Here is a 13,371-nt window from a genome sequence, read left to right as displayed (position 1 = left end):
GCCGAGTCTATTTCGACGACTTGCAACGGATGCCCTGGCTTCTTTCCCGATGATTGCCCATTTGGTGGGATCAGCCCGAATCACGGCGAACGGCGTTCCGTTCTACCCAATAATTTTCTTACACTCTCGACCAGGATGAAGTCTTCATCTAGAAGGCTCAAGGTGTCGCTCTTCAGTATCGACGGATGCATTCGGTCGACATCAAGCAACTGCCAGTCACCATCCTTGAAGTGATCGACAAGTGCGATGCCGTTTTCCTTAGACAAGGAAGGAAATATCCGAATCTGAGGAGCTGTCCGCGACGATGACATTGGGCACATGCATGGCCTGGTGACCGTTGTCCTCGGCTGCATGTGCGAGACTTTGCTGCTAAGAACAGGCTCTTACAATTGCGCGAGCCTGCGCACTATTCTAAGTCAGCCGTTGTCAAATCGAACGACAAGCCAACGTACGCAATTGCGCCCATCACTCATTGATATTACATGCTGTACTCTGTGCTAAAACGTTCTACCAAAGAGGTGAGGCCGATGACGGGTGGGAGGAAATGACTGGCTTACAGATGACACGAGCGGCAAAATTGACGCGGACGCCATCTCTTCCACGAATCATTCCCGTTCCAATCAACTAGGGTTTGAATGTTACTCGCGTATCAAATACTGTCCTCTGGTTGAACGAAGATGGGTCGTCCCAATTGAAGCAGGAAGCCGTACCGCATCAGCGGTGCTACGGAAACAAACACCACGCCGTTCATCTGACCAAAGAATAATCAAGAAGACATCGCTCTGGAATTGAGCTTGTGCTTTTCATAATTGAAGGAACTTGATCTCGAAGAGGACATACGGCCGGGGTCGACAAAGTCACCGTCAGCTTACTGCAGGCAATTAAGTGTCATGACCTCGAACGATGCGATGGCCAATACGGTGGCTGTCTGGATTCGAATACTATTTGAAGACGAGATATAGAGCCGCAAAATGCTTCTTCCGCTCCCGTTTGCGCCCTCGTTTTGCGGGATCTCGCCGACGAATTGCCGGAGCGACGCGTGTGTCGTCCGAGGCGCCCAGATGCCCAAGGTTCAGCCAGTCAAATCTCCAAGAAACCCACCTCCGCTGACCAAAATGTACCGTGCTCGTTTGGTTCGGACGCAGAGGTGAGATTGGTGGGAAGGAATGCGGCGGAGCTGTAGCGCAGGATATCGATGGAATTCCCCAATCCCGCATCCGGACGTTCAGCCGCTGCCGCCGGAAGGTAGCCACTAGCCTTAAGTGGAATATCGAGCAGCATGACGATTTATCTTCCCTCCGAGTGTGCTGATCTGTACGAGATACCTCGCCAGAGTGTGCTCCGCCTTGTCAGCGGCGGCACATTTGGCAATGTCCCTGCCGACAGCCGGCGGCCCTCCACCCCTACATTCCTCCTCGTGGACACAGCGTTCACCCGGCTTCGGGAACCGCCTTTGGGGCGTACGGCATCGTGGACTTGCCTTCAAAACGGCGTCTCTGAGGAACGACGTGGCGAGCAGGGCTTGTGCCATACCACGCCGACTCGAAGAAAGAGAAGAGGAAATGCGAAAGAACACCAGGAACGTCCGCCAAAACCGGCAGCCACGGCGCTGAAGGACGGCGTGGCATGCCTCTCCAAAACGGGGGACTGAACAAGTGGCCACCGCCTCCGCTTGCAATGCTTATTGCGACTGGGATGGGGAAAGGCATGCGTCCTGCTCGCCAAGGATACGCGCATATGCAACATCGCAAAGTCGACCGGCCGCTGGGGTGGGAGAGGAAGCAAGTTCCTTCTGCCTGCCGTGTCTACCCACGCTACGACGTGCTCTGGGTAGGACAAAGGACGATCAGGAGTCGACGCGGTTGGCCGATGGTCGTCAAGTGGTCCCCCACTCGCACCTTCAGAGTACGAAGTAGCACCACACCAACATGGGATGTGAGGGACCCGTTGGACACCAAGGGCTATAATGCCAATTCGTTCGGATGCAATCATGGAGACAAACACCGAGAGCCCCCTCGTGCAAAAATGGCGTGGCTCCTTCTAGCTCGTCAACTAGCGATGCCACCAGCATGCCACTGAAACCCAGGTAAAGGGGGACAGGAGAGCGGAGGAGGGGAAGGCTAGAAGCCCCCTCGTCCACCCGGGTAGGAGGCGTCTTTCCGCCAGAGAGCGCTGAGTGGGAGGCGAGAGAGTAGGATGGTTGTTCTTGGACTGGTCCCTTAAAGCGCCGCTATTCTTCTATTCCTCCGCGTGAGCATGTCTCAGCTCACCTCAGGTTTGGTTCAGCTTCCAGCCAGCCGTCTCGTCTCTTTAGCCACGCCCCTTCACCCCTTCCTGCCCTACGAAAGGCATTTTGGGACTGGCTTTGTCCACCGCGATACTCGGGCCATCTCCTCCAGAATTGAACGCGTCCAGCTCCGATGTGATAACCCTTTTGGATCAACACTTGGTGAGGGATTTTAGCATTGGAACGGGGAAAAACAAACCGCAAAGTCACCTGTCAATGATGACTCGCTGCCGCATCTACGACGACGCAAGGGGTTCACTAACACCGCATCACCTGTCGCAACAGTATGAGAAAAGTTAACTGCAGCCTGCATCAAAGGCGACTTACCAACCACATGATTCTGCTGCCACCATCACCACCACCACACCTTAGCGGCTGGCTGTGATGGGCGTTTTTCTCAACGCGGGGAGGAGGCACCAGGTGAGCTGCAGTTCTTTTCAAACCTTCGACGCCTCGACGCCTCGACGCCTCATAAAGCTTGATGTATGGAGTACCAATATTGGTCGATAAGCTTCCAGATTCTCCAGTTCATCTGGACTTGCTGGACTTGCTGCTCCTGAGCTGCAGAAAGAAATAATCTCTCCCGGCCGGAATGGGCGAAGCTCCACGACCGCCGCGCGTACTAATCTATCGAGTATCATAGAACGAGTAAAAAAATGGGTTTTATTATCGGTTATGGCAAAGGACCTACGCGGGGAGAAGAAGCTGATCTACTGCGCGCTTTGTCGGTAGACTTGTGCTTTCCGCGTCCCATCATCCGATTTTCCGACAAGCACTCAAAATCTAGGCTCTGCGTCTGCATGGTCCCGGCCCTCTCTAGCCTTGTCTCTCCGGTTCGCTCTCTGCCTCCCAGTCGCTCTCTGGCCCGCCCCCTTACCCGTTGGTGGTTGAATGGCAGAAAACGGAGAGGCGAAACCATGGCTGGACTAGAGATACAGTCCTCCAACTCGCTGCCCATGCAACCGTGCTTGTCGCCGCGCCCCCAAATCTCATCTCATCTCGTCTATACTCCTCTTTTGTTTCTCCCCTTATGCCTCCGGTCCTGTCAGCACGCCCGCGCCGTCCTGACTTGGGAAGCTAAAATGTCGTTCTTTTTTAGTCTGTGAAGCTAGATCAGATGAAAGGGGGGCCCGGGCGCGGGGGGGAAGGGGGTGGGGCGTGAGGCTTCACAGTACCCGCAAACCTTCCTCAACCTCACCTTGCCCGTTTGCTTGCTTGCTTCCGCTCTGCTGCTACTGCGCGTCACGATATGGCTCCATGGTTTAAGTCGTCCCAAGTGGAGCAGTGGTCTAGGAGATTTACGGGCACGTCAGGAAGGGGACCCGAGTGTCCTCCTGTCTGTGGTTTCTCGCCTCTGCCTGATCCGACGAGGCTATCTCGACCGCGGACCACAGGCCATCGTGACGACCGTGTCTGCGAACCTGGGTTGCTGAATCCTCTCACGACCTTGTTAGCCCATGACGCGCAGCTCGTACCAGTCATACGGATGCTGCCATTGCGTGATTGACTTTCACGTCTCGGCAGCATGTCGGTCATGATATCTAGGGCAGAAGGGTTGTCTCGGGCCAGCTGATGGAAGATATTGGTCACGAACCGCATGTTTTGACATCATCGACCATGACTATCCACGACGCGCGGTCACTGGTCTACAAAGCTTGCAAGCTGACATCACGCAAAAAATGGGTCAAAGATATGTTCCTGAAGTTTAATCGATCAAGGTAAACAACCCCGGTTTTCAAAGTTTCTTTTGTACACAAATGACTTCTTATTCACCTGTCCAATTTTCTGAATAGATCCCCACAGCACTAGATGTCCCAGGCAGCCTTTCCCCTCCCGTATGGTACATTGTACTGGTATCTTTGAAGCCAAAATAACAACAAGCTGTGATTTCCAAACACCATATAGCATTTCCGCCCGCTGCAGTCTCCAAGGCCCTACCCCTTGCGCCGAGTTCCGTGTCCGATCCCATTATTCCCCTTTATGATGGTATGTTGCGTGTGTCGCCCTTCCTGAGCACCCAAAGTAGATGTCGCAATCCGTTCCTTCGCCGCCGATTCCGTTTCCATTGTCGTGATTTCTGACCCAGAAAGTGAAGCCTTATAATAAGGTTTTGGTATCCCCGGTCAAACGACCCTTATAGCCTCACCCCGTATTATTAAACCCGAGAAATAGTAAAGTGTCGTATAGAAAGAGACCAATTCGATTTGATGGAATCGTGATCTTGCATGTAGCATTTGTCGACCCATTTTCCGAACGCCATTGACGCCAACGTGATTCAGTTTCGTAACCAAGGCAGCCATTCCACCTTGGGGGTGGATGAACGTTGAAAGTGGCTTGCTTGAGAGGCACAACCTTGACAGCCACGTCCCTCGCGCGCCACCGGGATAGGCATCAGTTCATGCCTCGCGCTTGACCGAGGTGGGTGTCCCGTCATCGGAGTGATCTCCCGGCGAACGTCGGTTGTTGTCGGTCGAAGCATTCTCGCCATCCTTGTTTCCGCAGCCCTTGACGAGGCGGTGTCTCTACAATGTTCGTTAGCGATGTTTCTCAGTGTCAAAGATTGGAATTTGAGAATGGGAAGCCATACCTTCAAGGCATCCTTCCTCGAAAAGCTCTTATCGCAAAAGTTGCAGGGGAAGGGCTTGACGGCCAGATGAATTCGCTTGTGTCTCTTCAGATCGTGGTTCCTGTTGAATGATTGTGGGCACTGATCGCACTTGAAAGGGCGCTCCGTTTGGGCGTTTGCTTGACTGCCGTGGCCGTGACCATACATCGAGGGACCCATGTGGTGTGGGTAACCAACGCCCATACCAGACACGAGAGACATTTGATGCCCTGGGGTGTTGAGGTTCGACATGATAGGCCCTCCCATTGGAGGAACGCCATAAGCGTATCGACCATATGGCTGAGGAGGTGCCATTCCGGAAGGGTGGGGCATAGAGGCCAACCCCCTTCCCGGTCCGGCAGAAGTCGTGGGAGACGGTGCGGTCGGGGATGTGTGCGATTGGAAGCCGGGGAATCCAGATTGCTGAGGAGCTGAGGATGCGTAGTAGGATGGTGCAATGGATGGTCGGGACTGCGCATATGAGTCAACATTCGAAGATAGAGCACCAGGCGTGGGAGGCTGCGTCGAAACTGGAGTCTGAGAACCGAGAATGGCTGTTTGCGCAGTTTGAGAGGCCTGGGAAGGCAAACTAACTGGAGTAGATCCTGCTTGGGAATAAGCCGCTTGGGAAAACTGGTGACCCTGGCCGTAGGAGGGGCCCGGGAGACCCTCTCCGCCGGTTGCTGGAGACTGAGAAGTGCGGGAGTATGGCAAGGGGGATTGCTGTTCGTAAGTGCTCGCTCGTGAGGAACCGTACGGCGATTGCTGGATGGCTTGCGGTGTCCCAGAGCTAAGCGCGTAGGAAGAGCTCTGAGGGGTCGGCCATGCTCCGTGCTGCGAATAGTAGTGTGAGCTTTGGGAGCTGGTGGTGTTGACACCAGAGGAGAGGGGGCTGAGCCCTTCGCCCGTCACTCCTGAAGGCGATGTTAGACCTGAGCTGGCGGTATTTGGAGAGTGGTGCGCGTTGGAGGCTGCGGAGGAAGAGGAGGGAGGAGCCGACGACGGATTCGTGCACGTCGCCGGCCATGGTGAAGGAGTGTGTGTGATCTGATTTGAGTAATTGAAATAGTTCCTCATACTAGGGATATCTTGGTTTGTCGATGGTAGTTGGAAAGGAGGCAAGGCTTGGGTCGCCTGTCGGCGAGCCGTAAAGCTCTGGGAGGTTTCCATTGCCATTTTGTAAAGAATATTCTCCTTTCTTTGAAAGGAACCGGGAAGGTCGATTGTCAACCTCTACGGAGAAGGTTTGTAGTCTCCGTGTGACCCGCTACCTTGAGCTGGGCGTTGCCTGATGGTGTAGCTTCGTCGAAAGGGTTGATCCTCCCGAAAAATGCTGATGGTCGAAAAAATGGGGCCGACGGCTGAAAAGAGTTGGCACTCAGGCGCAGGCACTGAGGAATGAAGGAGCGGGAGCGGTAACTCTTATGCTTCTTCTCGCTCCTGGCTGCTGATTTGTCAGTGTCGATCGACTTCAGTTACCCCGTGCCAAACACGATCGTGAGTCTGCTGCTGCCGACGTGTCCAGAGAAAGACCGGGGATTATTGCAGGTAGATGTATGTCCAAAGACGACTCAGTTTAAGAGTGTCCAAAACAAAGTTCAGAAGTACTTGGCGGAGTGGAGGAAACTAGATCGATGGTATGCAGGAGATGATGATGAGAAAGAGAAGATGTCCCTCAGGGTAAAGTATGTCTGCCAATGGAAAGATCGAAGGAGGCTTTGTGCAGGTTTTAAAAGCTATCCTGGTTGGGATGTCGAAAGGAGTTATCGTGCGTCGATCACCTTAGGGCGCCAGTCCAGTCCGTCCCTCCATCCACTGTGGAGGCGGCTGTCGAATATATGTAGCTTCGCAATGGTGCGGGACTTCGTCTTGGGGGCTAACCCAGGTTTTGTTAGGCCAAAAGCCAGCCAGGCTTTAGTCCGGGAGGGCTGAAGGGGGGCTTGAGAATGGGTAGTCGGACACCAAAAACTGAGAAGACCCTGGCGCCTCAGCTCCAAGTACCGGGGGTGTACTGTCTGACAATGGATGGGATAATGAGGAGGGTGGCTTCTGCCCTACGGAACGAAAAGAGTAGTATAGAACCTCGCGATTGGATTCTTTGCTCCGCTGGCGGAGGCGACAGCGGGAGTTGTTGGAATGTCTGAGGTAGGTGAAGCGGGGAGAGGATGGAAGAGAGATGTGATCAAAAGGATGCTTTTCTCTCTCGTTCAGTGTCTCTCCAGCAATTCTGTCTCTGACTTTCCCTCTCTCTCTTCTCTGTTATGTGTCGTCCGGGCTTATCATTCATCGAGGTCCAGCAAGAAGAGGTACCAAGGTCTAGCACCACGCAGCTGGGTGGGTGAGAGTAAATCAAGTTCAGGTAGTTCTCAACACTCGAGACACCTACTGACCTCCGCACTGCTGGTACCTTACCTGGAAGACGGGCGACAGTGGCGTATTGAATGTCCCTTAGCTTGGGGCAGCAGAGTCTGGGCGTTACAGGTCGAAGACGGAATACAAGCAGGCTGCCGGGACGGTGGGTTTGAAGAAGGGGGTGGGCTTCTCAAAAAGTAGGCGCCAGTCTCTGGAGATTAAAGGTTAATATTTCATTGACGGACGAGGTAGTCAGCCTCTGTCTGGTGTGTGCTAAGTACACAACCAAAGGTAGGCATCAGGAGTGCGCGAGGCTCCTTGCCTTGGGGAAACACACGGACGAGGAGGGTGAGTACAAGGAGGGAGGGGAGGGGGTGAGGAGCGACTGGCAGCCAAAGAGACCTGGGCAAGGGGGGCTCAAGGGTGTGGATGCACAGTAAGAAGACGCAGGTATCTGTGGATTGGCTTCAGTGATTGGGTTGGAAATGGAAGTGGAAGAGGGAGTGCGAGAGTGGATGGGAGTGAGGCAAGTGTCGTTTCTGCAGAGAGCAAAGGCCGTGTTCCAGCCAGGTCTGTCATCAGTCAGTAGCCATTGCTGAGGAAGAAAAGTAGGGGGGAGGGGCCAACCTGCCAGCCGGAAAAGAAACGATGAAAGAAGCAATAGGCGGCGTGTGCGAGTGAAAGAGAGAAGGATGGGGTGTCGTCTGAATATTAGACACGGTAAGGAAGATGGGTAGGTAGTCGAAGACGGGCCCTACTTGGAGTCTTAGACGGGAAATAGAGAGACAGGCAGTAGTAGAATGCTGGAAAGAAAGAAAAAGGGACATAAAAACAGACAGTCCAAAATGTCGAGGCCAGAACCCTGACCTCGAGACTGGCTGCAAGGCAGAGGTACTCTGTACAGAGGACGGATACCTGGCTTTGCTTTCTTGTTCAGGCGAGACTCCCCAAATCCCCCTCCATGCACCAACGCCAGCACCAGGCCGCCGGATTCCCATCTCCCTTGTCCCCTGAGTTTGACCTTTCCCAGTCGAGCAGCAAGACGCATGTGCTTGGCTGCTCGCCCGCTGGCATCTGGTTTGGGGTCTGGGTCAGGTCTTTGCCCACTCGTAGCGGGCCAGAAGAAGAATAGCGAGGTAGCTTTTTGCGGCGAAGCGACGTAATAAGCTACATGGTATCATGCTCGAAGCGTGTTTGTTGTGGTGCTCCAGTCAACCTTCTTTTTCTTTTCCCCGAACTGGCAGAGTTTGGACGACGTCGAGTACGAGATTGGAATTGGCTTTTCGGAACGAATGAGCCAATGTAACAACGCCGCCAGCCTGATGATCGGGAGGGAAAATGACCGTGTGGGTAATATACCGGGAGACGAAGAGGGACGGCTATCCTGCGGGTGCACATATGGGCGGCTGCCTGTAAGTAAGGCAAGGCAGTGACCGAGCAGACCGGCTCGAGGCACCGTGCCCGCGAGTGCAAGCACGAGCGCTGGCAGGCAATGAGAAAGAGTCCTGTACCTCCATCTCGGGTTGGAGAGCTGGGATCCCATCAGCTAGGGCCAGCACAATCCCTGTCCCGGAACCTCAGCTTATTCGCACTTTGACCCGTATTATTGCTGGGCCCACCCTAGGCCATTGTCCTCGGGCGCGACCTCCTCATCCCAGAGACAGTGAAGTGATTGCTTGCGTAGGTAGTTGCCCACCGTCAGGTACAGAGGGCATCGTGCTGTGCGTGGGTGATGACAGTCCTGTTCTTTGCTCTGCTCTGCTCTGCTCTGCCCTGCTTTGCTGTGCTGGACTGGACTGGCACTGTCAATCATCTTGCCTTGGGCGGTAGGCTCTGTTGGGTTTGGGTGTGTGTCTCTAGGATCGACTACACGCACCCGGGGGTATCCCCGGGACAAGCGACATTGACGCTGCCTCCATGTTCTGGGTTAGGCCCTACAGCTGCTCAACCCTTTGCCACAGACCCGAGGTCACTATCTGGGTCCAACACGCAGTCTGGTCTGCTGCGGTGTTGCTCTCCCGTTATCCCATCTCATCTCATCACATCCCACCTCCTGAAGCGATGTGATGCTGGCGGGTGCTAACTGGATGGCCAACGTCATTGCGGTGTCTAATGCTGCCGTACAGTGTGCAGCCTGCCTCAACCATCTGGGTACAGATGATAGGCCAACGGGGGGAGGCTCTACCAACAGCAGATACCGTCGCAGACTCCTTGGTGTTTTTGGGCACGAAAATCGGCGTGTGGCCGTCCACTCGTCGTGATGGGGAAAGCAATAGCTGACAGAAGCCAGGTCCTGCTTGGCATGGAAGCGTCTCGCCACATCTTAGATGACACCTGGGCTCGTGCATAGCCATGAGCTCGAGCGGATACCGGGGAATGACGGCGCTGGGACGAGGTATGAAGACCAGCGCTGAAGACCGCCCGTGCGATCAAGGGCCAAAAAGGATCATCGTTTGGGAGGTTGCATTCAAGAAGCGAGACCTGATGCGCTTTTGGATTTTCGTCATATCTAGCGTTCCTGGAGTTTCAGCGCGACAAAGTGCAGTGGCTGTTTTGTATCCCACGCAGAAGGTAGTTACGGATACCAGGGGCGGAATCCGGCCAGGTAGGTTTGCCCGCGGGTGAAAGAGAGTGATGGGAACGGGCACGCGCCAGCGGTTCCCTTCACAGTGTCGTACCCAGGTATTATCAGACGAGGCCTTCCTTTCTTGTTGGCTTGAGAGGATTGATTGATGCTTGTTTCCTCGGCAGATCGGGGCACATGATACCGTTGGATGATGTCCCGCTTGACCCGGCGGCACATCTTAATCACCCGTTTGGCGTCCGTGGCCGATGGCCGAGATCCCATGTCGGCACAGGTCATGCCAATGTCTGTTATCGCGGAACGAGCAGAGAGAAGCAGACTGACACTTCACTTGTCGACGTTGGGGTGCATCGGGAAATCTGAGATGTGGGTTGGGTTGGTTCTCTCCCCCAGCGGCGGCGCTCAGCTCGCGCTTCAGCCCGCAGGGGTCGAGCCGGGTATCTCTTTGCTGTCTCCACGGGCCCCTGGCTCTGTGTCAAGTACCCCAAAGACGCCCGCCAGGGTTCAGCTTGTTCACAGACGAGGTAAAGCGAGAAACGCTATCGTTGCTGGTTTGGTTGACCCGTCGTTGCGCGCTCCCCAATTGAAGCTCGGACAATTTTGCGCCCCAGTGCCATCTGATCTGATGAATGATGAGATGGCTCGTGGGCTGGCTTGACAGGCTGTCACAGGCGCATGTACATACATGGCAGCCCGCTGCGGCTGCTCGAGCTTTTGCACAACGCCCTCCGTCATGCATCCATCCCATCGTCAAGCCCAAGCCGCGCGACTATGCGGCGGCCCGGTCCAATGCCTTCATAAGCTTGACGTGACGGCTGCTTCAATACTTCAGACGAAGTCTTTGCCATCCGGACTAGAGAAATTGCATATGCAAAGCAAAGTCTGGGATGCCCCAAAGCACGTCCGTTTTCAACTTCAACACCTGGAACTCCCCGGAGAGGTCGGTTCACTGCCGCCTTCGACCCGGCTTCCTTTCTTTGCTCTTTTTCCAGTTGCATCAATCCCAATATCATTCGATGTCCACTGGTCTTTCAAAGAGTGTGTGTGTGTTGTCTCCTTGCCTGCCTCGGCCATGTAGAATGCCGCCCCAACGTCCAACGTGGGTGTCGTCGCTTGGCCGGCAGGCCGTCTTCTTGCTTTTCCCTGCAATTCCGTCTAGTCCTGGCCATCGGTTTCCTGAGCCAAGGCACGCCAAACGTGACCGCCGATTCCTCTGCAGACCGCCACGCCCTCAGCTGAACCAATTCATTGCAGCATTTCGAGGCAGGGACTTGCTCCATTCGCTGGGACCAGGGATTCTCCTTGGACTTGGCCCAGCCGTGTCTCGCTCTACTGGCTCTTCCGCCAGGTGCATGCGCTAGCCGCCAGCTAAGAGCGCCACTACTGCATGGTCCAGCTGCGTGGGAATGCATACGGCTTAGCATTGTCGAGGTGCCACGGTGCCACGGTGCCGGCGGGGAGGGGAGACCATCTGCACGTTTGATCGGGTTTGTTCTGTTGATCATGACATGGCTAGATTCCGTTCCCACGAGCGAACCGAGCTGGGATGCCACAAGGATGCTTCCGTTCCGAGCCAGCGAGAAAGTCGGCATTGAGCAGCAGAAGACCACGTTTGACGTGGCTTCTTTTTCCCTGCGAGGGAAAAGGGAAGAACTTGGGTAAGCGGTGCACTCGATGCATGCCTCGGCCCTGCACCCATTGCTAGTCCACATTGCGACGGGAACTGTGGTGACTCGACAAGTGACAGCAAATGCAATGTCCCCATCATAAGCCTGCAGCTTCCTATTGATCATGCAGGGGCTGTTCCTCATGTCGACGAGGGGCCTTTTGACATTGTAAACACCCGTAAGCGTGCCTCACATGGGTTGGTTGTCCCATCCCTCACCGCAACGGTTGAAGTTGGTCTTGTCCTTGTGCACTTTATGTCTCCTGCGTACCATCATGCTGCATGAGCCTGGTCGACCATCGGTATGAGACCTAAGCGACGTTGTAAGTGCTTTGCGGCGGAGGGGATTCGCGTCGTTGTCATCAAAATTGTGCCGGCGCTGCTTGTGCCTTGTGCGAGTCCCATGCACCCATCCACGGGCCCACTCCCACGTCGCACTCCTCTCCCAGACGGGAGGGACGCCGGGGTTCCATGTGCGTGGTGTCGTTCCGCTCTTGGCTGCCCCGACACCGCGTGCCTCTTCATGCCTCCCTCAACTCCTGTCTCCCCAGGTTTGTTCCAGCTCCCCTCCCCGACTACCGCCAGAATAGTCTAGTCCCGACTCGTCCTAAATCCTGAACTGGATGATGGGCTTACCTCCTTCTGGGAATTTTTGACGAGCGTTAGGGAGCGTGTTCTGGGCACCCTCCTTTAAGGTCGCGTAAAGGAGACATGACCTCAAGATTGAATGGTGTCGAGCTTCTCAAGCTTGGAGAGTATGGCTACTGCATCACCAGCCGATAATGAACTCGATATGTCTATATTGTTTCCAATTTTAGTGCTTTGCGAAATTGACTGACCTACCCATGTAAATTGGTTACCTGGAGTAGGTCTTTTTCCGCGATTGCGGATTGGCGTCACATCTTGTGTAACCCATTTTGGGCTCACGTCGGGCAAACAACGACGCGTATGTAGTGCCACTCAAGTTCCCGACACGGCTGCGCTGCTTCGCCGTTACACCTTTTTTATTTTACTTAAAGTTGGACCTTTTGTTGATGGTGGTAGAAATTCTGCGAGAAGATGGGTTTGACCACGGATGCATGTGTTTGGCCATGCACACCGTTGGAGATTGGAACGTGGGGGCAAGATCGTGGCTTTTCACAAGCCGTCATGTATGCGTGAGAAGGAGAGGACGTGCTCCTTGAAGTGAAAAGCTGGTGCTGGGATCGTCGCGCCCATGGCAAGAGCCAGGAAAAAAGCCACCACTGCCCACCAGTACATACGGCTACGTAGTGCAGATCGAGGTTGCAAAACGGCAGTGAAAACTTTCCCGCCATTTTGCCATAAGCGGCAGGGGTTTGTTTCTCGTCAGACAGCCACAGCAGCAGGTCCCATGCTGATCATGCTTGATTAGTGAGGCTAGAATGTCTCCGTGGCTCTTCCCAGCATGTAACACGCCTGCGGAATCCAACGATGGAAGCTGGGGGTACACATACGGTTGGAAATGGGCCAAAGGATGAGCCGTCCTTCTCAGAACAGACGACATAATCAAGCTTCATTGTCCGATCCGTATCCTGGGCCGTCGGTGCCTCGAGACAAGATGGGGCTTTGCGAGGGCATAGATGGTGCTTGTGAAACAAAAAATCATATATGGTGCCAATGCCGGGCCAGGTCGACCAGATGCGTGTATCGTCCTTTTGGGAGGATACGTGTGAGATAGGATGACACGCGGACCTAGTGAGATTGGGACGCAAACAGAATTGCATGCTGTTTTGCTCAGACGGGTGGTTTATCCTCCGTTGCGACCTTGAGTCGACGTACCCTCAAGAGAATGGCGTGGGAAATTGCGGAACTCGTGTTCTGTCACGGGGAATCGAGAGGGAAGAAAGAGCTTAGAC

At 54.6% G+C, this 13,371-nt stretch overlaps 3 protein-coding genes across 3 annotated transcripts; all 3 read right to left on the bottom strand.

The window, feature by feature from the left end:
• Positions 1-172: 172 nt before the first annotated feature.
• CGCS363_v012161 (uncharacterized protein) lies at positions 173-609 on the bottom strand (the record flags this gene model as incomplete). The annotated part of the gene is made up of 2 exons (XM_036644010.1): positions 173-399; positions 558-609. 2 exons carry the CDS (start codon positions 607-609, stop codon positions 173-175), a joined length of 279 nt encoding a protein of 92 aa, XP_036490287.1.
• A 4,074-nt stretch (positions 610-4,683) lies between these two features.
• On the bottom strand, positions 4,684-6,068 carry ZNF808 (Zinc finger protein 808; the record flags this gene model as incomplete). Its single annotated transcript, XM_036644009.1, has 3 exons — positions 4,684-4,809; positions 4,875-5,806; positions 5,972-6,068. 3 exons carry the CDS (start codon positions 6,066-6,068, stop codon positions 4,684-4,686), a joined length of 1,155 nt encoding a protein of 384 aa, XP_036490286.1.
• Positions 6,069-7,542: 1,474 nt separating this feature from the next.
• On the bottom strand, positions 7,543-8,292 carry CGCS363_v012159 (uncharacterized protein; the record flags this gene model as incomplete). The annotated part of the gene is made up of 3 exons (XM_036644008.1): positions 7,543-7,816; positions 7,872-7,998; positions 8,082-8,292. The coding sequence occupies 3 exons, from the start codon at positions 8,290-8,292 to the stop codon at positions 7,543-7,545; spliced, it is 612 nt and encodes a 203-aa protein (XP_036490815.1).
• Positions 8,293-13,371: the final 5,079 nt, after the last annotated feature.

This window comes from Colletotrichum siamense, assembly GCF_013390195.1.
Source record: "Colletotrichum siamense strain Cg363 chromosome Unknown KSG_Cg363_contig08, whole genome shotgun sequence".
NCBI classification, from domain to species: Eukaryota; Fungi; Ascomycota; class Sordariomycetes; order Glomerellales; family Glomerellaceae; genus Colletotrichum; species Colletotrichum siamense.
Note: the sequence above shows the minus strand (reverse complement) of the source record. Positions and strands in the feature narration are given on the sequence as shown.